Below are 25006 nucleotides of genomic sequence, written 5' to 3'. Positions count from 1 at the left end.
GTATCTTGGATCATTGCTTAGGCAGTAAAACAGAAAAATTTCCACTTTCAGTATCTTCAAAGTCACATCTGCTAAAGATAGTGAACCCTAATGCACTGAATTTGTCAAAGCCCAAGGTCATGCCCTTCTGATTGTCCATTCTGAGGGGGATAAAACTTGTACGTAAATTATACATGTGGCTGCTAACAGATACACTTAAAACAATGTATTTGCTCTGCAGCACATGTGCTCCTCCAGCTGACTCTTAAGCCAAGAAACAGTTTGGAGGCTTTGAAAAATGCCATAATTCTTAGTGCAGGGCACAGAAGACACTCAGCTGTGTTACAGCTGAAAAAAGAGGTTGCAGTAACAGCAGTGCCCAAATGCAATAAGAGGATGGGGATTGTTAGGTTTTGTGAAAGGTGTACTGGTATTGTAGCTGTGTGAGCTATAGTGTAAATGTTGTGAAGTTGTCTGAATGTGAGGTGATCCAGAGGCGAGCTGCTGGAGAAAGCAGGAAGCAAAACGGATGGGGGCAACCGGAGACTTGGCTGGAGGCAGCTGGTCTGCTTGTGGATTTTCTCATGTCCAGTCCCAAACTAGGCCACTGACAGCCATGCAGAGGAGGAGGGCTGAATTTGGGAAAAAATGAGCTGCATTTTCTTAAGCAGAAAGAGCACTGCATTGTGTTCTGAAAGAAAACTTGGATTTCTCTTGAGTTATTTCATGTTCTTTTCCATCCTGAGAGTTTGCATAGTTTACTCTTGAGAGCAGGTGCCTTGTGGCAGCTGTGGAGCAGGGTGGAGAGACCTTTTGTAAAGAGACCGCCTTTTTGGGGAGTTGGGGTCAGATAACCTCTTTCCTTCAGCAGGTGCAACTCGACTTGCTCCTGCTGGAGGGAACACTGTTGGTCCAGTCAGCATCAGCTGAGGATCCAGCCCATGATATTTTTCCCAGGAAACATGAACTTGTGATGGGTGTGCCAGGAAGTAACTGAGTCCCCTGTTACCTACAGCGTGTGTATTTGTTCGGTCTGTGTACAATCAGAAAGGAAAAAGAGCAAGCATATGAATCCCTTCATGAAGTAGCGTAGAGAATACCAAACTGCAGTATTAATAACCTCCTGTTATTGAATCCTCCATCTGTTCATCATGCCAACTTATCCTCACTTAGAGCACTCCCCTTGTCATAATATTTTGTGCCACACTCCCCTCCCTCCCTGGAGCAGCAGTTCCAGTTTAGATCTAAACATTTGCCCAGTCATGTAACCCCACCAAGGACATGGTCGCAGTGCCTGGATCTGTTTATGTTTCTCTTTTAAAAAATGCAACTGAATTCTTAATTTCATGTTTGGTTTTTTCCCCCTTTTCTACTAGTAATTTTTTCTGGAGATTTTCATTTCCATATTGGTATTCACAGATATTTCTCTTGTGGTTTAAGCGTGTTTGACCCCCTTAATGCTCATTCGTGATACTTTGCCACATGGCAACTGAAGAAGCGAGGGAGAAAAAAATAATTATTTTCTCATTAGAGCTTTGATATGTATGTGTTTTTATATTTGCTAACATCTATAAATGGCAATAAAGTGGTTAGCCACTTTAAAGTGATTAAACCCAAATTTATTTATACAAACCCCACATGAGGCGCTTGGCTAGCTGCTGCCCTAGTGATGCACAGTGAGAATTCAGGGAAACTGTTCTTTGAGGGATGTCTGAGACGTCTGTGCTGAGCCACAAAAGGCTTTCCCAGGAATACAGGAGGAAAATGGAGATAAGTCAGGGGTTGCATAAACGTCCTGGGAATCACCTCCCAATCCCGGTGGATAATCCCATGAAAGGGACACTGCCTGGGAAATGATGGGGGAAAACAAGTTATTAGGGAGCTGGAGCCAAGCTGCTGAAGGCTGCCTGTATGCTAAAATCCTTGACTTGTGCCCTGAACGGATTCCTGAAATCCACACAGCTCGGAGGCTGAAACCACCCTTCATAACCTCTGGCTTCAAATATTCCCCTCCTAGACAAACCAACTCCCAAAAAAAGCCCGGGGGGAAATCCACAGCCCTGTCCGTTCTCCCAGTGAATTGCTGTTGTTTGCTACCCAGGAGTCTCTGACTTTATCCGAGGGGGTCCGGGTCCCTGAAGGATGCTGGGGCTGTTCGCTGACAGGAAACGATCATTTTATTTCTGGAAAAGCCCAGAGAGAAGGGATGTTCGCTGCCGGCCTGGGCTGGGCTGTGGGTGGGGACGGGCGAGTGAACGGCCGCGGCTCCGCTTCCCGCCCGCGCCTGGGAAGGAGGAAGGGGCGGCCGTGCCAGTAGAGTGAAAGTTTCTGGGAGAGCTGGAGCGGAGCTCCGGGCGCTGAGGAGAGAAAAGCCGCGGGGCAGGAGGCGGAGGGGCCATGGCGGCCGCCTCTCCCTCACCGCGCCCGGGCGGGGCCGCCGTCAGCCGACCCAGCGGCCGCGGGGGCGCCGCCACCGCTTTGGTTCGCGTCGGCCGCCGCCGCCGCTGTTGGGGCGGGGAGGGCATGGCGGGCGTGGGGTGACCCCGAGGGACCGCGGCCACGTGGGCGCGATGGGAGCATCCCGGTGGGGCAGAAATCGGCCTTGGATTCACCGGGCTGCGGCAATTCGCTGCTCCTTCTCTAAGAGCTGTCCCCGCTCGCGGCCGTGCCGACCTTGCGGAGAGCGCGGGGTTAGTTCTGGGGCTCCTCAGGGCGGATCGAGGAAGCACCGGTGTAAAATTAGAGCGTCGTGGCTTTATTTGCTTTAATTCCTGTTAGTTCGTGAGGGAAAAGCCTTAGCCGAAGCACAAATACAGCGAAACAGCAGAAGTGCTGGTGCTCGGGTGCCGTGCCAGGAGCGGGCAGGCAGCGATAGATAGGCAGGGAGTTCACGGGGGAGAGCCGTCCTGAGCAGGGGCTGCACGTGGAATGCACTGCCCAGAGAGGGTGCGGAGTCTCCCTCCCTGCAGATGCTCCAGACCCGTCTGGATGCACTCTTGAGCCACGCGCTCTGGGAAAACACTGTCCGAGCAGGGAGCTTGGACCCGACGACCCGCTGTGGTCCCTGCCAGCCTGACCCGTTCCGCGACCGTGAACGCAGCCGGGGTTAACTTTGCCGAAGTTAGAACAACCCAAACCGAACAAAACCAAAACAAAGCAGCGGCGACATCGCGTCCCGGGGCAGATCTCGGTTTCGCTACGCGCGGCCGACCCAGGCTCGCCCGCCCCGCTGTCTCGTTCGTCTCGGCGCCCGCCTAGAACCAGGAGATCGAACCTGGGGGGTGGCGCAGCGGCGGCGGCAGCGGCCGTTTCCCCCCCCTCCCCTCCCGCGCTCCCCTCTCCGCCCCACCCCGCCCCTCCCTCCGCGGGGGCGGGCGGGCGCGCGTGCGCGCGGCGGCGGTGGGGACGCGCCCGGCGGCGGGGGCGCGCACCGAGGCGCCGCTCAGTTCGGGGGCGCCCACGGAGCGGCCGCCATATGCCGCGGCTGCCGCGGCGGCTCCGAGCGGCGCTGCCCCCCGGCATCCTCCTCGTCCTCATCCTCCTCCTCCTTCCCGCGGCGGGCGCGGACGGAGCGCGGCGCCTCCATGGGAAGTTCGCACCTCCTGAACAAGGGCTTGCCTCTAGGTAACCATCCGGCCTGCTCGCCGCGGTGCGGTGCGGGGCGGAGGGGGGGGACACACACGAGCGGCCGCCACCACCGCGCTTTGTGTGCCCGTCACGGCCGCTCCGGGCCCCGCCGCGGGATGAGGGGCTGCCCTGGCGGCCGCCGAGCCCGCGCAACTTTGTCCGGTGGCTGCTTTTTGAGGCTGGGTGAAAACATAAAGGGAAATAAAAACGAGGGGCGGGGGGTGCGAATCGTCCCGAAGTACCAAACTCAAAGGGCGCTAAAAGCTGCGCCCGGGATGGTTTTGGGGTGTTGGGTCCCCCCGGGATGGTTTTGGGGTGTTGGGTTCCCCCTGTGGATCGTGGTGCCGGCTCCGAGCTGCAGGGAAAGCTGGGCCGGTGTTTGGATAAACAGGAAGTTTAAAAGCGGCGTTTTATTGATATTAAAAAGTGCTTAAGGCCTGGCTGGTGGGATGGTTTTGGCAGAGCTGCGGACGGGTTGTGTGTCAGAGGTAAGGCTCTTCACCCTAAATCTCAATTTGTTTCTTTCTTTCCTTCCCATTCCTTTATTTTTTTTAAGCATGCATTTATGCTGTTGTTTTTTAAGATAACATGTATAGTATGCACAGAGTGATGTTACCGATGTGCCTCCGGAATTGCCTGACATGAATTGTCGTGTTAATCTGAAGGTGATTTTTTTTTCCTGCCCCCAGACATAAGGAGACAGAATGTCGATTCTGTTTATAAGGATTATCATTTTGTAAGCAAATTTTACCAAAAGAAGGCTACAAAGGACAGAATAAGCCTGTTTACAGTGTAGATATGAGTCAGACTGCTATGCTGCTTTGTTTTCCTCTAAAAATTAAATTCGAAAGTCAGGATTTAAGTCATAGAACCGAGCTGGACAGAGTAATGGTAGAAAATATTGTTAGCAGTGCTTGATTTTAAAATTTCACCTGTTGTAAGTTAAATTGAACAATTTCACTGTGCCTTAGGTTTTAGTAAATGTTGTCCTTAACAGGAAGAACGTTTGCTTTTAGGCCACATTGGAGCAGCTAAAGATAATCATCCCTTTAGCCTCATTGAAAATAATGAGGCCTAATAAACTGAAGTGAGTGTGTACTTTCTTTTGCAGTGAATTAAAATTAACTGTGATATTTGTGATGTGTGTATGTGTGTCGAATGCATTGCACTGATTCCTCCTCCAGGGTCTTAAAAGATGTAAATATTCTTATTTAGTATTCGAGCCCCTTGGCAAGTAGCCTGATGCCCTTATTAAAATACTTTAAATCTCATTATTCTGTCCTACTAGGAAGGGAGCAAGAAAATACCAAGAAAAAGAAAACACTATTTTATAATTTCATATTGAGATTGCATTAAGTAATATTTTAAAAATCTGTTTCTTTTATAAATAGGAAGGGTTAAAAAGATGAGTATAAATGGGACTGCTAGCAGCAAGATAATTGTCCAGTGCATCTCTTTGTTCTGTGCTCTTATCTGTTTTATCTATTTTTAGCTGTGCGTTGGTGAAGCAGGCATGTAAAATTAGCAGCCCAAACTGCTAACTTTAGTGTATTTTATAATGTTGCTCTTTATTGACCCCCAAAGGCAGCAAGATTTCAATATTGGAATTCCTTAATGTTCGACAGATAGCATCCTCTTCAGTTTGTTATTATGTCAGCCTTCCCCAGAGTGAGGTAGTGACAAAATATTTTGCCCATTGGCAATTCACTGGTGTATTTCAAACCAAAAGGAAACGGAGCAACCCTCTGCCCCCAGCCTGCCTCTTTTCCACCCTGAACAAGAAATGGGTGTTCATGAGGTGGCTGCAATTCATAAACAGATGAGAGAAGGTGAGAGAGTCAAATTGTTACTTCCTTTTTGTCATTGTTAATAAGGAATAATACTTGGGACATGAATTTAGTATGTCTGTGCTTGTTTGATGGGTGTGAATTGGTTCAGAGTCAATGGTGTGTTTTCTGTCCTTCTGTGAACACAGCCCCCGTGCCCCCCTCCCCCAAATAACACAGATTCAGTGTTTCTCCATCAGGGAGTGTGTTCATTACTGAATTGGCAAATAAAATAGCAATAATTCTGAGAACTGCTGCAGTCATGCTCAGTAGAAGAGTTTAGTCAATGAAACTGCTATTTTGGAATGAAACTACTCCAGTCACCTTTGTGAATTTTGCAGTTGAGTGTTGTCGTTTGTAGTTAAGGAATAGCTGGAGCGTGCAGCTTCCGAGCACACAGTACACTGGTGTAGAAAGCTCCTCATTGTAAATATTGTATATGCTGTGATACTTTGTCATCCTGTGGAATTCTGATAGCATGATAAAACAAATTACAAGTGCCCTTATGCTTGTCAGTTTAGTTACCTCTTGACTTGTCCTTCTGCATCATAAAGATAAAATAGTGTCTGCCCTTTGTTGAAAATGTATGATCCTTCAAGTTATTAATCTCTCCCTTTCTGAGAGCTATTGTGTTATTTGCAGTGTAAACAGAGTTGCAGCTCTTAGCCCAAAGTGTGATCCCAGAGATTAGGATTGGGTTGCATACTGTGAAGTGTTATCATACAGATACAGTAGTTGACTTGCCAGCATTTTGTAACATCAAGTCTATCCCTCATTAGCAAATAAGAGCATCTACTGCAGATCACTGACTAGGCTGGGTCATCCCTTTTGGGGAGAAAACTGGCATTCTCCCAGAGTATCTTTTTTTTTTTTACGTGAATACTGTAAATATGTAAGAACAAAAAAAAATAAAAAAGCTTTTTTTACCAGAAAACAGTTTGAGCAGCAGTAAGTGTGTAGAAGGGCACAGATCTGAATATCTTTTAAGCCAAGATGCTGAAAAGCAACGTGGTCTTTAATTTTCTTATGTGAAATGCAACACTAAACTTGAAACTGTGCTTATGTTTTGGGCTAAAAGTTCTCGTTGCCATTTTGTTTTGACTTACCATGCGTTTGTAATAACTGTATTTCTTGACACTTATCTGGAGCACTTGGCTGCTGTGTGTGAGAGACCCGCCTTTAAGAGTAGTAGTCAGGTTTTTGCTTCCCAAGCCAGCTGGGAACATTGATGAGGTGATACTCCAGCATGTGTCAAGCTTTCAAATCCCAGAGCAGTTGGCAGTGCAGCAGCATAGCAGCCTCCTCTGAGGCTCTCTTACCTCCTGGCCCCATAATTATTTATTTAGTGTGAGAGTAGAGATGAAGTTACACTTTTAATACATGTCCTAAAATTTAAGGTGAGGATAAAAGTTGTATTACAGAGGCCTTTAGCCTTAGTTCTTCAGCTGCACGTGCTTTCTCACTCCCAGACAGGGGAGCAAAGGATTTACAGTCAGGGGGGACAGATTTCCAGTTTTGGGTCCTTTTCTCCCCTGTTGCCTCAAGAGCAAAGATGATGATTCATTTTAGTCTGTGAATTGATCACCAAGACATGTGTTACTGATAAATCTAAAATGAACATTTCCTGCTGAAATGTAACCCTTTGCTCCCTCGCCAGTGTTCCTCTGGGAGAACTGGCGGCGTTTCAGTTGTGGAAGGCGGTTTAGGATCTCTGAGCTGGGATTACAACAGGATCTTTTCCAGTGCACAGTAATGCTCAGCCCATCTCCCCAAATGATTAATGTGATCGGGGTGTTTTGGGAATCTGGCAACATGTGAGTGTGTTGGCTGACTGAAACTGGTGTGTGGGGAAGGGAAATGGAGTAAGCATCCCAAATTGTTCATGACGCGAAGAAGGCGTAGAGAGTCCCCAGATTAGATGCTTTTGGATCTTTTGAGGCACTTTGGTGTTCAGCTTTGGTTTGGTGGTTGAAGTGGGCAGAAACTTCAGATTGTTTTTGAACATGACCAGAGAGCTATCTGGTTCCTCAAGGAAGAGGAGACGGTCCCTGTGCTCCTCTAATTTGTGCCACCTGGTAGCTGTGATCTGTGGTGCATTGAGATGGGAAGATCTGGATCTAGATTCCCCAGCCTGTGGTTACAGGCTCTGCCCTCTAAAGACAGCCCAAGGATGGATGCCTGCCTTAACCTGGGTCTTCACCTCTATGGGTATTCTGGCAATAATGAAATAATAATTAAAAAAAATAAATCCACAAGGTAAAATTAAATTTAAAAAAAAAAAAACAAAACTTGCTTAAAAGAATCTCTTCTGAAGAACATCTGTGCCTTAGATGAATAGGTTGTTTTCTAGTATGCAAAACATAAAGTGTTTATGTTTACTGTAGCAGAATGAGTAATTAATTTTTGAGGAAGGTTATGAATTAGCTTGTTCTCTCTTCTGGAATATTTTTGTGACTTCATTTCAAACATATAATGTTTCCCTTATTATTATTATTATTATTATTATTATTATTATTATTATTATTATTATTATTCTATTTGCTAATTATCCAATTTGTGTCTAATCAACGTAATTGAAAATTGACTTTTTTTTTTCCTTTGAACTAAGTGTAGTTAATATAATAGCATATTTTGTGCTGGTATTTATTTTGGGTGAGTATTGCTCATCTTTGTATTTCCATCTTTTTTTATACTGCCTTTTTCAAGGGGCTTTTAAAGGAACTTCCATGCAGTATACCTGCCAGGTTAGTCAGCCAGAAGGGATTCTATGCAGAATCCCTTTCTGCAGAAAGCAGAAAAAGCTGGCCCTGGGGACTGGGGACAATTGTTCAGCTAATTCTGAAGTCGAGGTATTAATAGCAAGCTTTTATTTCTGCTGCATATGAAGCCTTTGTTGTCTCAGTATTAAAGCATGAGGTAATGTGATTATATAATTTTGCTTTACGTGAGGCATTTTAAGGCATATTTCAACAGTTCTATTTACAGGTCAGTGGATGTCCCTTATCTGTGCCTAAACCACCCTTCAGCGAGTTGTGTCACCACCAGCAAAGTTACATAAGTCTGCAGTGGAAGTCGTTCACGCTTTTTGCCTGTGTGCCAGAGCTCACCACTTTACCCCTCATCTCCTTTTGGTCTATTTAGGGGAGCTCTGATGCCAACTCAAAAAAAAAAAAAAAAGGAAGCAGGGAAACATTTCTTACTTAACTTGAGTCACAGTTCCAGATTCCTGTGTGCAGCCCAAACTCTGTATTGTTGGATGTGCTCTAAAGCTCTTCCTGAACAGCACCACTATTTTTTGCTAGATTCCATCTTTGGCTGTGGGACACGGGCACACCCTGTGATGAGGGGGGCGGGAGTTCTGTCCTGGCGGGATGTGCTGAAAGCTTTAATAGCAGTGAATTCTCACAGTGCCGTGTGGAACATGACAAGAGCATGACTTCTGCTGCCTTTCAAAGCAGGCGTTGCTTTGGCACCTTCTGTGCTTGGTTCACGCGTGACCTTCTGAAGTGAGAAATGTCTGTAGTTGGGGAAGCCACGGTGGGCAGCCCGGTGTTGTGCACATTTACCTGAATGCGTCTGGTTTTGTGCAGGAGGGATGTAGCCCTCACCCACAGGTTGTTGGACAGCCGTGGCTGGGTCTAACCACAGCAGGTAGTGGTTTAGGAAAGCTGAGCTCTTGGGGCAGCAGAAGAGAGTGGTCCTGCTTTCAGTTTTGCTCATGTCAGAACCTCTGAAAACTGGGCTCGCTGCTGTTGCCGCTGCCATGTGGCAGATTGTTCTCTCCCACCCTCCGAGTGTGTTCAATAGGAATTAGCCCGTGGCTCCCACGTGATGACAGCAGGAATGGCAAACGGGACTCTCCCAGGCAGTCCCTGCCGCATTGCCATCAAGCTGTATTCCTGTCCTCTGGCAGGAGCGTGCCCTGTGTACTGTGAAGCCCTGTGTGCCTGGCCAGGCAGAGGAATGGCCGGTGGGCTGTCCTGCAGCGTGCTCAGACAGCGCCCTGGCCAGGCAGAGCTCAGAAAAGAGCCGGGAAGAAGCAGCAATGCAGTAGATTTTCATTATCTGCTGCTACGCATAGATTTTTTTTTTTTTTTTTCCCCACTCTGCAAAATGTCATCGTAGCCTTTGGGTGAGTCAGAAGTTGGGAGAATGAGCCAGAAAAGAGCTGTACCAGGATGTGTGCTCTCCAGTTGGATTGGGCTGATGTGCAGGAGGGTTTGTAGGAAGAGAGAGCTGCCCCAGGCAGCTCTTAGTCAGACCTACAGTCAGCAAGAGGTGCTGCTGGGGGCCGACAGATGGCAATGACTATGCCATTGATGCAGATCCCCGTTCCTTTAATTTATAATTGCAAAGTTTCCATTGGCTTCTGTGGTATTTTTACCTGAATATGGGTTTTCAGAATTAACCTTCTGTTTTAAGCCAAACAGTCTAAAATTGATGCTGCTTTTTGTGTATTTGCAGCACTCTCAATCCTGCAGGGAAAATGTATGGCTTAGCAGAATCAGTGGTGTGGAGCACTTCATCAGGATTCCCAGATGAGTCAAATTTCATTAGATGGTTGCAGCCAGTTTGTCTGTTGCTGAGTGCATAGCTTGAGTCTTTGCAGAGTCATGCAGGACAAAAGTGTTTAGCAGAGATAACCACAAGCCAGTCTCCAAACTCTTTAACTGATACTTAAATATTTTTTCACTTTAATGTGTTGTACCAGATATGTTAATCTGTTTATTTTCAACCGGGTAATGAGCGTTTTCACATTTGTGGTCTACCAGCCATCTTAATGTGTGTCTGGTGCTTCAGTGAACAGTATTAATGTGTATCACAGCCTTTCTCATGTCGTTGATTTTTCCATTCATATAGTCAGGGTTACTGAGAAGTGATCTTCAGTAATTCAGTGTTGTATGCGTTCCCATGCTGACTGGAACTGGGCAGCTAATTCCATTTTAACACAATACTTTTTTACTAAGGAATGTCCTTAAGGTGCTGATCAAAGCCACTGCAGTATTTTAAGTTTTATTTTGCATCCCCACTAAATTCTCTCCTGCATACTAAGAGTCCTGTCTGTGCTGGTTGTGTGTTTTTCCCAGCCTGTCCTGAGCCAGGATTACTCTAATTCATTTCTGCTACTACAAGAAAGTCTTGTTCATTTTGGTTGGTTTGTGCTATCTTTCAGGATCCTTTAAGATAAAAAGTATGCAATATCAATTTTTAGTACCTCCATAAACTAATTACTTGCACCTAAAGGACTTACTACCTTCACCCTCAATCAAGACTTGCAGTGAATACTTAAGTTGCTTTGTACCATGAATTCTGTCAAATTTTCATTCATTTTTTTCAGCTCCTGTGAGACTCTCAAATCTGATTTGAATTGTGTTGAATTTGCAGAGTTCTCAATGTGAAATCTTCTCTTGTTACCCTAAAACTAAAGTGTTGCCCAGCCTGAGATCCATGGTCAGCAGTTTAGCCATCACAGCCCTACTCCTTTGTGAAGTTTAAACTCAGCACCACCAGGCAGCACATTGTTATTTTTTATTTTTATGAGCAGAAACAGCATCTAAAATGACCATTTATCTGTGTAAAGCTCGATGTATTTTAGCCACACCAGTCTAGATAAAAAGAATGTCTTGCATTTTTTAAAAGCTTGTGGGAGGAGGCCCACAATAGAGGCTCCATTGTGCTGTTAGTACTGAGCGTACAGGAAATAACAAATTAGCTATGACGAGAGTATTGCAGGGGAGTTTTAAGTTTACTTAATTCCTATAGTATTGTATAGTTTTAAAAGGTTTCACAATACATTGCCTTTTGGGTCTGCTTATGTATGCTGTTTGTATTTGGCACACTTCTGTTCAAGGCTTTCTCTTACCATGTCTTTGTTCAAAAGATGTTGTGTTTTGAATCCTTGAATCCAGATGATTTTCCTTCTTACTGTAAATGGAGAGGTGTGCAAACATTCTTGGCATTTGTCTCATGGCCATCTACATTTAAAACCAGCATTTTTGTGTTCAGCAGTGAGAGCCATCTCTTTCGAGGAAGAAATAGAAAAGGTTTTTAGTAGGAATTAGGAGAACAGCAAGGTGCAGGCACAACTGTTCCTGTCTTAGCAGATTTGGATCCTGCAGACATTGAATTATTCAGCTTCCAGTTGATATTGATGGGAGTTAGAGTGGGCTCACAAATTGAAAGGATTCTGGCTGCATCATCCACACTAAACCTGAGTTATTGCAGGATAACACTTCTGCTAAAATTTTGTTCAAAGATTGGTTTGTTTCATTACTTGCAGTTGAGGAACAAGTTCTGCCACTCATTTGAAAGACTCAGGATTATGGGAACTCTCCAAAATCATGAGTCGTATTTTCTTAGTCCTGTGAATAAAGAAAGTACAAAGGACTGTCTTGCATGCAGCTGGTAATTGAGAACTGTGAATATTGCAGTTTTGCATTGATTTTCATAACTTTGCTACCGTCTTCCCTCTGAACTGTTTTTTAAGTCTGTTAAATTCTGTTAGTGATTTCTCTGAGCTTTGTGGCTTTGTTAAAAAAAAAACCAAAAACAAACATTAAAAAAATCTGTTAACAAATACATAAATAGAAACTATTTTCTTACACCCACAGTCAAGGAGGAAAAGAAAAAAACTCCCAAGAAATTGGAATTGAAGTTTGGGAGTTTTTTGCTGTCCTGGGGATACTCTCTCATAGAAATGATGAATATTCCAAAGTGTGGTTTACACAATTCCAGCAGCTATTGAAGTGCTCTAAAGATTTATTGGCAGGAGGGGATTTTTCTTCTTTTGTGCAGGAAAAAAATATGTCCAAAATCATCTACTTCTCTCTCAGATTTTCAAAGAGAATTAATAAAAATTAATTTTCTTTTTAGAAGACTAATTCTGAAAAGAAGATTAAACAGTGATTGTTTTTATAAATAGTAAATAACCTCACCTGTTACATCTAAGATGTCTTTGATCACAGGAGTGCAGAGTGAAAGAAGTAGTCCATGAATAAGCCATATAATACCTGGGAAACTGCTTGCATTTACTTAAGTATGATTTTAAATCAAGTTAGTTAAGGCAGTGCAAGCGTGTTTGAACTCTTTTTAAAGTACATAAGGTGGGACTAAATGTACTAAGCTGATTTCACATTTGCATTAAGATATTCTGGAATCAGGAAAACCAAATTACTTTGTGCTTTGCAATGACATTGTTAGGCATGTGTGTTCTAGTTTTGAAGCACACTTGAATATAAATACAGCTGCTTTGTGTGGGATTTGTACCTCTCTATAAAAGGAATGTCACTGAAGGACCTGTGTTAGGAATTGAATGTCCTACATGAGAACATGAGAACTGAATCACCTTCCTGGAGGTTTGTTGTTGTGGGTTTTTTTTGTTTTGTTTTGTTTGGTTGGTTGGGTTTTTTAAATTTATTTTTTTGGTTTGTGTTGTTGTTTGGTTGGGTTTTTTGTTTGTTTGGTTTTTTTGTGGGTTTTTTTGTTGTTTGTTTGTTGTAGAAGTTTCTGGTTACTGAAAGTCTTAGTTGAGTACTGAAGTCAAGTGCAGGTACTGACTTTTAGGGCAGATGTGGTCTAATTATTGCCAGGGGAATTGGAAGAGAGAGAGGAGCAGAGATGGCAGTGATAGCAGATGTCCCAAGTGGTTGTGGAATAGCCCAGATGGTCGTGGTGGTTCTGTCACATTTGAGAAGCCTCAGAAGGGACCTGGGATAATTAATTTAATTTGTTTGTGCCCAGTCCCACCCTGCATTCTGTGCATGCAAATAATGGTGAGCTTACCTGAGAAGGTACTCTGGGATCTGTTGGAAGTGGCACCAAATTAGAGTAGGATTCCTTAGTTAATGGTGCTCTGAGTAGGTGCTTGGTCAATCTTTTTGATCTTGTTTTATCACACGGAAACACTCTGGGAGACAGTGGGCTTTCACTTGTGACCTGGCTTAAGGTAAATGCACTTATTAAAAAGACAGCCTGTGCCTTGACTGAACACAATGCTGTGCAAAGCATTCCACTGTGACTGAAGGGCTTGCTTTCTCCAAATTAAAAATGTAATTTCCACCATTAAAGGCCTTCCTTTTCAAACAACAAAAATCCCTCCTGTGTATTTGAATCAGGAAGTTGTATTTCACCAGTTAGCTTGACAGGACTCGCATGCCAGTGAAGCAGCTGAGTGCTGGTGGGTGAGGAGCTGCAGCTCCACGTGCTGTGCACTGGAACATGGGATGGTGCGTCAGCACGGAGCACCCTTGCTCCTGCTGGGATGCAAAGGCTTGGAGCAGAGACATGATTGCGAGCTATTTTTACTTAACAGTTGAACTTTGGAAGAGAAGAAGTAAGGGATAATTTCTTTCTGTTTTAGCTTGCACATTGTACGACTTATTAAAAACTTCAAGTTGACTGTTAAGTAAAGACAGCTACTTGAAGTGCCAGATGGAAAAGAGCAAGAAAAATGCCTTCTGTTTAAAACAGAAAGGGGATTTTTGCTCATTTTGTGTTGGGGTCTTCTCAAGTTCACAGTTAATGTGGTTGGCTAAATATCCATTTAATATTCTTACTGATGACCTGGATAAGGGCACTCTCTGTAGGTCCTCAGATGACACTGAGTTGGGTGTGAGTGTTGACCTGCTGAAGGACACAAGGGCTCTGCAGAGGCATCTGGGTGGGATGGAGCAGCAAGTCTGAGGTTCAAGAAGGCCAAGTGCCAGGTCCTGCCCTTGGGTCACAACAACCCCCTGCAGTCCCAGGCTGGGGACAGAGTGGGTGGAAAGTGTCCAGTGGGGAAGGACATGGGGGTGCTGGTCGGCAGTGGCTGCACATGAGCCACAATGTGCCCAGGTGGCCAAGAAGGCCAGTGGTGTCCTGGGCTGTATCAGCAGTAGTGTGGCCAGCAGGACCCGGGCACCGATTGTCCCTCTGTACTCGGCACTGGGGAGGCCTCACCCTGAATCCTGTGTTTCTGTGTGCCCCTCACTACAAAAAAGACACTGAGGTGCTGAAATGTGTCCAGGCTGAGATGAGACCTTACTTATCTCTACACCTATGTGTTAAGGTTTAGACTGGATATTAGGAAAAAATTCTCTACAGAAGGGGTTGTCAAGCACTGCAACAGGCTGCCCAGGGCAATGGTCGAGGCACTGTCCTTGGAGATACTGGAAAGACCTGTAGATGTGGTACTTGGGACATGGTTTAGTGATGGCTTGGCAGTGTCAGGCTGGACTTCATGATCTTGGAGGTCTTTTCCAATCTAAACAAGTCTATGATTCTTCTGTGCTGCAGGTTTTGTTGTGGGTCCCATGCAAATATTAGATGCATAGCAAGATGCATTTCTGTCTCATTAACTCTGTGACAGAGTGCAGGCTTCAAATGACATTTTGGTCACACGTTGCCAGCTCAGTATCATGGCATTGGAGAGCATTCCTAAAATTGGGATGGCACTTTTTTTTAGTTTCTCCTCTCATTGTCCAGCAAGTGCTCTTATGGACATTGCAAACATTTCTGTTATTCTAGAAATGTGCCTGCTTTCAGCAAAGCTGCTGTGGTTTTAGAAATACAGTACTAGGTGTTTGGTTTGGCTGAGACACCCCTTGATTCTTTCTTTTGCAGAGCAGTCCATCATCTTACTATGACCATTTTATATGGATTTAGTTCAAGGCCTGTGTTAGTTTATATGTTACTTGGAATAATTGTAAAATGCGAAAAATGTCAAGTATTTTTTCAGTTGACTAAAATTTTAAAAGGGCGTTTTTTTCCTGCCAGCATCTGGAAGTTAGCCAGGTAAAAGCTAACATTCCCACAATACCTTTTCTGTGGGATAATGGGCAAGTTCAGGGCAGCATTCTTTCTTTCAGTTACATAAACAGTGCTGGCCAAGGCTAAGAAGTGTTGCTGAACATGAAATTGTTGCTGTTTGCCCTTCCAGTTGTTGCTCTGTTGAAAATGATTTATTTTTTCTTTATTTAATTATTGTTCTTCTTTTTATATTTAAATAACATGGAGTCTTCTGCTCTGTTGCCTTTTAAGATCTTGCCCAAGGCAGTGCTCTGTGAAAAATCCATGTGTTCTGTGAATGATTTCATCCATGGTAGTGAAAAGATGTCATCAGTATAAAACTGACTTTTAGAAAATAGGAAGGTGTTTGTAGAACAGAAGAGATTCTTTGACAATAGATGAAAAGAGGTGAAGATTTGAGAAGCTGAACTGACCTTTCATCTTGCTCAGCTTTGCCACTCCTGGTCCTTCCAAAAGATAGCAGGAATTAATTGCCAGGGAAGCATGGAGCCAGGAGTGCAGGTGCTGTCAGCCAGCCACAGCTTTCAGTTGCTGCTGCCGTTTTGTAACTTCTGTAATATTACACATTGCCAGGGGTTTATTAAAATACATTTTTCCCTGTTGAAGTTCATATCTTTGTACTTTAGGAGTTTCTGAAGAGTTGGCATTCCACAAAGGTTATTGTGATGTACATGACTTTACATATGGAGCTCTTGGGAATAGTCAGTGTGTCTTAAGCCTGTGTGTAGATGTGTTTTTTTTTGTTTTTTTTTTTTTTTTTTCCTTTGGGGGTCCCACATAGGAATTTAGTGTATAAGCCTAAAAGCAGTAGTTTATGCGTGAAGAAAAATGCAGAAATCCTGGCCTTTCTGCAGAGCTGAATTGTTGTTTTTCAGCTTCTACAAGAATTGCAGAAAAGAAATTGCAGTCAGTTGGCTTAGGGAAAGGTTGGAGAAATGTAGTGAGACAAAAAAAATCAGGGATGCTGAATGCTTACTGTATAATTTTATGAGCTGTAATGTAAGCACGGGTTTTATTTTAAAAAAAGGCATCTTGGTGACTAAAAAACTTTTCATCTTAGATCTTTTCAACTAGAATGCATATACTTTTTACCCTTAAAGGGCAAAGCTTTTCCTAGAAAAATCAATGCCTGTTTAAAAGGGCAGCAAGCAACTGTCACATCTAAACATTCAGTTCTTAGTAAATTCTGAATAGACAGAGGAAGAAAGTCTGAAACCCTTAATCTTTCATGCTATCTGGATAAGCTGGAACATGGCTGTATAATTATTTTCTTTCATCCACTGATGTCATTGAAGTCCCTATGCAGACTGAGGCTCATAAATGAAACTAAAGATCATTTTCTGTGAGCTTTGCATTTTTTCCATGGAGTGTTTAAGCCCATTGTCATGTAACCTCTGTGTTCACATAAATATGAAGTCAGTTGGGTGGGTACAAGCATTTGTAATTTTCTGAAAGTGGCAAAACAGGAGAATTCGAATGGACTGAAATGCATTAGTGGTGGTGTTGCCAGCTTCCAGTTCTGTAACCATAATTCTTTCTGTTTTGAGCCTCTAATGAACTTTAATATGTTATTAAGAGCTAACTAGGAAGAAAAGCACTGTTGCTTGATAAAAGCAAGACTTACTAAGAAATGGAAATTTAGTGTCCTGTCTTCAGTTTGTATTAATTTAGAACACAGGGTTTGTGGACCTTTTAGTTGGGGTTATTTATTTCTTAAGGTTTAAAGAGCATATACTCAAACTGCTGTTTTTATTGCATGTAAATGTCAAGAATCTTGGAACTATTTATATTTAGATCAGTAGCATTTTTGTCAATTCAGTATTTCCAAGTTTCCTTGCTTAAATTAAATCTGGTTTGTCCATGTAGAAATTGACATGTGTGGACTGTGTGATTTTATGTATGAACTTGATTTATGAACTTGTTTGCTTAGTACTGTTAATGGTAGCATAGTTTTATCAGCTGTGAAGTTGAATTTTGCTCATACACATAGAAACATTTAATTGCATCAGATAAATACGTGCACATGTCCACGTGAACAGCTCGTGTGCAGATACATATCTGCTCATTCCTATTGTGCCTGATTTTGCAATGAACACTCAGGTAGCAACTGCCTCACTCTGCAACCAACTCTGCTGACTGATTGCAGGACCCCAGAACAGCTCTGTGAGTAAGGTACAAAGCAAGGCCTTCAGGACAAAAAGATAAAATCCTAGTGAAAGATGTGCACTGGAAAGTAACTAGGTGCTTTCATGTCCACCAACTGTGAAACCTCCATAAGAACTGTACAAATGTTCTCCTCTTCTGAATGGAGGTGTTCTGGATCCTGTTTTTCTTGACTAGAGACTGACAGCTTTTAGGAAGATTGTAATGATGAAGTGCCATTAGCTGCGCACCATTCATGTCTTAAATTGCAATTTAATTATTGTGTTCTTCGCTATTCTTGTGAAATAGTTGGGTATGGTCAGGATCTTGATTTCCAGCACTTCTACTTGCTCTTTATTTTCTTGTTTTGTAGGTTATTCATTTTTTGTTGAATTATATGTCTTTCTGTGATCAGTTGGCATGGTAACAGGGTTCCTTTATAGGCCAGTTGCTTTTAGCATTAATTTGCAGGTACTTGTTTTTGAATGTGAAAATGGAAACTATTTATGTTCTTCATCATTCCCCACCATTAATACGTACATGCTTTCTGAAGCAATGTAAATTACTTTGCCTTCTGTCTTACAGGGAAAAACGTATTCTTAAAGGAAGAAAAAAAATATTACTGCATAATATGCACTGTATTAGAAAGACAGTAATTCATACGAGTTTTTTTTTTAATACATATAACTTGGCAGAATCAGTAAATGAAACAGGAAAAAAAAAATCAGGGAACTTAGTTTAGGCTCAAAAAGTACCCAGTGCTTCTTAGTAATGCAAAATGAAGCCATCACAGTTTTTGTTTCATTAGTGTATCTATTGACTTGATCTTTCATTTTTTTATTATTGGGAGAGTGCGCTGTTTTCTTTTAGGAGTTTGCTTCATTTCACTGGGGAAAAAGTTAGTGATGTACTTTAATCAGTTCTGACAAAAGTAAGGGAATAATTTAATTAATAGTTTTTGATTTTAGTTAGTGGAGTTTAAAGTTCCGAAATACCACAATACTGGCAAAAGTCACATTCTGGTCTTCTTTTGTAGTTGTTGGAGCAGTGTTCATGGTGCTGTGATGGTGTCCTGCAGCGACTGCTGCTTGGAGAAAAACAGGTAGTACTGTCACATGTTCACAGAGAGTAGTTAGGCTGTTAGTATTTGTTCATATTTGTAGAGATTTGGTACTCTATCTGAAGAAATACTGTTTTAACTACTGAGGATTATCTTATTTAAGATGTGCTGGAAGTGGTTGCAGAATTTCTGTTTCCAGTGTATTTGTTTTCACATTCTTTAGGATGAGATGTAATCTCAGCTCCACACCTTTGTCTGAAGGGTTTTGTACAGATTGAATATGCAGAATAAAAATAAGATTTGAATTCATGTACTTTGGCTCATTCTCCATCCTGTTCCAGGCTTCAGACACTTTGTTTCACTAACCATTTATTAGGGAGTGTGCAAAACAAATTCAATTGATGCCGCTCATAACTCCATTTTATATGTTTAATAAACAGTCAGTTCATCTGGCCTGTTTGGGTGTAGTACTGAATTGCTTTTTCTTTATTCTCTAACTTAAAGTACACACAGTTCAATTTCAAAGCCATAAATCTGTGCAGCATTCAACAAATTTCAGTGAAAGCACTGCAGACCTGCAGGTTAGAAATGTTTTGTTCATGTCACTTGGCTTATGTTGTGAATGTCATAGCATTACTCAGCAACCATATTGCTCATTCCCTCTGACAGTTAAAAAAATAACTGTAAAACAAAACGAATCAGTCCCTCTAGGTGCAACCCCATATTTTGTGTTTCATATTTTCTTTAAATAACTTCGGTGGAAAAGAAAGATTTTTCGCTTCATACCAAACCCTTCTACCAAAACTGTTCAGATCTTGTAGTTACTTGCCAGTGGTTTTCTTGGATGTTGAGTTTAGTACAGCAGATGAGGGCTTTTTACAGCAATTTACAGACCAGATTTTCACTAATCATAATGCAGCTGCGAAAAGAAATTGGGCCTTGACGCTTCCTGTGTGACAGTATCTCATCATGCAGAATAAAACCATTCCTTCCTCCCTTCAACCCCCCACCCTCATTCTCTCAACACGTCTGCTGAAAAACAAAATGGTCCCACACCAGTCTTGGTGTACTACAGAATAACTGGTGACAGGATGCACTAAAGTGATTTTTCCCTCCGCATCCCTCCCTGCAATGCCTGGTGGCATTCCTGGCCTGGGAGGGACTGCAGAAAACCACACTGAGGATAAAACTCCCACTATTAATTCACTTAATCCCCATACTGAATTGTAATGTTTCTGGTGTAGATTGAACTCTTCTTTCCTATTCTTTCTGGAAGTAAACTTTCAGGAACCAGCACAGCCTCCTCTTACGTATTTTTCGTTCTTTAATCAGATGTTGAGTGTGGCTGGTGTGCCTTCTCAAGCTCCTTATCCAGAGATGGGTAGACTACTCACTGAAATCAAAGGCTTCCTGTATGGTGGAAAGCTCTCCCATATTCTGCTGTGAGTCCTTGTCAGACCTCCCCGAGAATTAAGCTACTAGTCATGTAGTCTTTTAAATATTTTTGTCATAAAAGTTTGTCTTTATGTGAAATGTTTAATGTAAACTTTAAGGGTTGTGTGGTCTGATTAAATTGAGAATTTTATCTCAGCCTGAGGGTCACATTTCACAATGTATTGTGATGGTGTAGACTTTATAAGGAAGTAAGGCTAATTCGTTATTAAAAAAAAAAAAAAGGAAAAAGCACAGGTGGAGTTTCTTCTTAAAGCATTTACTTTGTTGATCAGCACCTGTTTAATCACTGGATGCATGTACCTTATTTTAATCTGGTTTACAGTGCAGATGAAATAAATGGCTCTTGTCTGGGCTACTCATGGATGTACAATTTTCATCACAAAGAGTTATTTTTCGGATTTCATTTGTTATTCTCAGCACTTGTTTTTCATCTTTTGTAACTGGGGTGACAGTTACAGTCCTGACCCTGAAGGATAGAACGAATGAAAAGATTGATTAAAATGTTTTCAAAGCTACAGTTTCTCCTGAAATAGTTGTTCTGCTGTCAAAATACCTAATAAGCAAAAATGACTGTAACCAAAGTCAGGGAGCAGAAGTAACAACTTCTGGTTTTTTACTTTTGCAGTGATACACCTGCACAAATTTGGTTTGCTTTATATCCAGAAAATAGGGTAACTAATGTGTTTTAAAGACCTGTTACTCTGTCTCAATCCCAAGTTCAAGGATTCAAGCTTCATGTTCTTTTGTGATGTTCTGGAAAATAGTCTTAATGGTTTCTTGGTTTCTGGGAGTTGTCTGATAGCTGCTGTATTGCACTGGGGAAGCTCTCAGCTGTCATTTTCCCCCAATTTTTCAGAAATCACAGCCACTAGGAAGCAGTTAAACTAGTTTTCCATCATCTTTCCCTATGCCATGTCCACTTTCTGAACAACAGAATGAGTTTCAAGTTTACTTTACATGAACTCAGTGATGGTTTGATTATCTCTGAGTGATAAAATTCCAAGTAATGTGTTTCCTGTTGGCTTGTGGAGATAGAGTGCTCCTGCAGCCTTTCAACAGGCTGCTGTTTATCCTGCTACTGACATCCCTCCTGTTTCTGGTTTCAAAAACATAGAAAAATCATAGAGTAAGATTTCTTTTTTCTTTTTTTTTTCTTTTTTTTTTTTTTTTAACTACATCCCATCCAATGGAAACCAGACCAATGTAATTGCTTCTCCAACTGTTGTCAGTCTATATTTTGTTTCAGGAGGGGTCCTTTTTTTTGTAATTGTTTTTCACAAAATGTATCACTGCAGAAGTCTAAGACTGTCACTGAGAGGGGGAGATGACATTTGTGTGACGCACAGATGTGCCGTGGGCAGATTTTGTAAATGTCTCTGCCTGCACATTGGCGGACACACGAGCTGGAGCAAGTTTGTTTTTATGCTAAACCACACAGGCTAGAATAAAACTATGAACTGTCATGTTAACTGTATTTACAGAGAAATGTAATAGTGGATGCTTTTTCCAAAATACAAGCTCTCAGTCGTGCCAAAAATGCACAGTCAGAGAACGTGGCAAGAAGTCCATGTTGAGAATGATGAGTATCCTTTTGCCTTAAGATTCTCTAACTCTTAATAATGGATTCAATAATTCCTTTTATAATACTTCCCCTGTAACTGGTGTTTTTAGCACTGATAAATGTTTTATGCAATTTACAGAGACGGAACATGATTTGTGCCCTGAAAAATTTATAATTCTCTGCGAAGCATTTTAGTGCATGTGAACATATCTTTTTCAAGTTGAAAATAGTTAAACTGCAGAGACTAAAAGAAACAATAAAGCCTAGTAAAAAAAATGCAAATATAGGTAATTTTTGAACACTTTTGGCTTTTCACCATCAGGAAGATCTTAAAACATTCAAAAACCTTCCCTAAAACCCTTCAGCATGTGGTATGTGTGGGAAGAAATATTTTGCTTCTCTCATCAAGTCATGGAAATAACTCCCAATTTGAACTGTTTTTCTGTGCAGCTTTAACTGTGATGTTGAGACCAGAGCCTTTGTAATTGAAACTCAAATTTCTACTTAAAGAAAAGCTCAGTAGAACAGCTCTTTTACATCATGTGCTTAGGTTATATTATGATTAAATGTAACATGATAACATAAACCCGGCTTTTGCCTTAAACTGCCTGTTTTATTTGGCAGTTTGACTGTTGTTACTGGCTGGTTCTCAGTGAGCTTGTCATTTTTTATACATCCTGTTTGCTTACCTTCAAAATGAGTATCTTTTCAGAAAAAGCTATTTATTTAATCTTGATTATTTAAGCTTCAGAGGTCCCTGGAAATGGGAGGTGCAGGATTTTGATTTCACTATACTCCAAATTTTCTCAGTTCTACAACAACACTATTCTCTCGTTTGTAATCATATCAGCCATTTTCTTAATAATGACAAAGAACAGCAGAGGTCAGAGGCTGTGGGAGGAACCAGAAACAGAGAGAGGAAAAAAGCTTTAAGCAGCCCTTTGCAAAGGTTCATTGTTTGTCAGAGCTGCTTTGGTTTTCAGAAGAACATAATGAAATGTAACTTGGGATTTTATTGTCCTCATTTGCCAGAATCCTTACTACTCTGTTGAACTGGCCTGCTTTAATTATGCTCATCTTAACAGTCTGGACTATGTGTATGTGTGTGTGTATATTTGTTTTTTTAAGTTTTTAGCTGTCTGTTTTAAAGTTCCCAGCTTTCCTCCCTTCTTCCCACCCCTAAACAAGTCACAGGGGTTCTTTTGTTGTTTCATTCTACGAATTGCTGACACACAACATTGTGATGTTCAGTTGAGAGGATAGTGTATCACATTTGATGCTTTCCCAAAATAAAAAAAAATGCTAAGGAGTTACAAAGAAATTGGAGAGGTCCCAGTGTTAAATATGTAAAATATTTCCATACTGTTATTTTTAGTGTCATCTGAGTGTGTTCTACTGACTGCAAGATTAAAAAAAAAAAAAATCTTGTGAAAATTACTTGGTTATCCAAGGCCCCACACTTGCTTATCTCCAGACTTTTTGATAAGGAAAAGAAGGAGTGCCCCAGGTAGTAGTTTAACGTTCTTGGGTCAAAGTACAGGTGTGCTGTTGGAGAAATTGCTTTCGGTGTTTGGGATGACAATAAAGGAAGCCTTTGATGTTGGCTCCACTTGGATTATTTGGTTTCTTTCTTAGAGACAGCATCCTGTACAACATCTAAAATATGAGAAAAGCCCAGAGAGCGTAGCCATTAGCACAGGCTGCAGAGATTTTATGTTGTAATAAATTCTTGGCAGTGTCTTTAAAACATAATGTGAAATTAACACTCTGAAAGCAGTTGTAATGACAAAGCTAAAAAGTGGTGTTTTCTCCCAGAGCATGTCTCCACCTAAGGCAGTGGTTTAAAGCAAAACAAACAGAAAACCCCAAATCTGCTGAAATAAAGTAACTTACTATAGGAGTAGCATTTCTTGGGTGAGGGGAAAAAAATTAGTTTTCTTCTTTTTTCCTTTTTAGTTCAAATATGTATGTCATGGGCACATCAAGACTCATTGCTTGAGGGAATTACATTTTAAATTAACATTATGTGGCTGTTGAACTTCTATCAAAATCACAGCCAAGATGCTGGTCCTGATAACTTGATTTAAAATGGAAAGGCTGTGATTGCATGCTTTCTGTGGAATGCATGGATAAAGGAGTGAGGATAAGGGCCACGGATGCACTTCATGTGCAACACAGCCCTCTTTTCCCAACCTATTCTGTTGTGGTATTATTTATCCTCTGTATTGCTCTGAAAATCTCCAGTACTGCTTCTTCCTTGGAAAGTGTTTTAATAAGTGTTGGCATGATCTGTATTGTTACTGGAATGGCTCAGGGTAAGTTAATCATTCTGCTCCTAGTGCAATTGTTGAAACAGATTGTTTTTCCAGTTTCTGCCAGCAGGAATTTTCTGCCTTTTTTTTTTTTTTTTTTAAGTCACACCCACCCACCAATAAAGTTGACGGTCTGAAATATAACCTCAGTGGTATTTTAAACCAGGGTTTGGAAGCTTGTTAGGGTGGGTTACCCCCTCAGATTCCATTATCAGCCAGCTCCGTGGTCGCTGTCCTGGGGGAAGAGGAAAGTGGAGATATATTCTGATACATACCCAGCATATGGTGCATTGTGGAAACATCTGTAATGCAGGCTTGATTCGTGCCTTCAGCTCTGTATTTTGGAGGAGCTTCCCCATCAGTAACTGGGAGTATGATGTCCATAGTTGTGGGCAGATGTGGTTGCTGAGAGTTGTAATTCTCAGGGTCTTAATTTATAGGTCCTGTCCCCAAGTTCACTGCAGTGATTCCTGTAAGTGACCAAGTAGTTTTTTGTGGCTTTTGCCACAGTGGCGTGGGCAGGGCCATTCCACCATCACCGTAAAACCTGTGGAATAACTGACAGGAGTTGACAGCCTTAGCCAGAATTTCTCAGAAGCTCAGATTGACGTGAGTGAACTCAGCTGGGACAACTCCACTGTTGCCAATTTATCCTCCCTCTGCCTTCACTTACTCTTTAATGAAGCTAAAAATATTTGAAGCAGGTAAATACTCGCTGTGCCCAGGCCCTGACATGTTGCACGTCCAAGGAGAGCTCAGTCCTTTATGATGTTCTGCCTTTCTCTGGAGTTTGCTTTTGTGTATCTGTTACTTGAAAATAACACTGCTGCAATATTGTTTTTAATGTGTGTTTTATTACAGATACTTAGACTTTCTGGGTTTGGTACTTGATACAGTTGTTACTGGATATTGTCATTTGTTTTGCTTTTTAAATGGTGATGGAAAATTAAAGCATTTTACTATAGTGTGTAGTGCTGTTACTGCTTGTTTATTTTACGTTAAATAGGTGTGATTCATACTGTTTTCAGTCTTATTTTGAAAAGTATTAGTTAAGATTAGGCATATCTTTACAGCATGCTTCAAATATGTAATTTGAGTAATTTTTTGACAGATGTGAAGTACTTCCAGTCTTCACACTGATGTTTGAAGTACATGTGTGGTAATATAAAATGTTGCCAGATTATTTTGTTTCTCCTTAATGGAACATTATTTCTGATCAAAGGCTTTCAAGATGTGCCTTGTGGGATGTTTGTTT

At 41.9% G+C, this 25006-nt stretch overlaps 1 protein-coding gene across 5 annotated transcripts in view; it reads left to right on the top strand.

The window, feature by feature from the left end:
• The window catches only part of CTBP1 (C-terminal binding protein 1), a 234410-nt gene that overhangs the window by 165726 nt on the left and 43678 nt on the right, over positions 1–25006 (top strand). The window contains exon 1 of one of the 5 annotated variants that reach the window (XM_062494108.1): positions 3385–3603. The exons of 2 other annotated variants lie outside the window; for them this stretch is intronic. In XM_062494108.1, the coding sequence (XP_062350092.1) occupies positions 3564–3603 (40 nt within the window). In that variant the 5' untranslated portion in view covers positions 3385–3563. Of the gene's footprint in view, positions 1–3384; positions 3604–3841; positions 4095–25006 lie in introns of those variants that run through there. 2 more of the 5 variants (XM_062494111.1, XM_062494112.1) reach the window with 2 other exon arrangements.

The sequence above is a fragment of the Cinclus cinclus genome, chromosome 5 (genome assembly GCF_963662255.1).
Source record: "Cinclus cinclus chromosome 5, bCinCin1.1, whole genome shotgun sequence".
In the NCBI taxonomy this organism is placed as follows: Eukaryota; Metazoa; Chordata; class Aves; order Passeriformes; family Cinclidae; genus Cinclus; species Cinclus cinclus.
The sequence above is the reverse complement of the archived record's forward strand: the minus strand, read 5'-3'. Positions and strand labels throughout refer to the sequence as shown.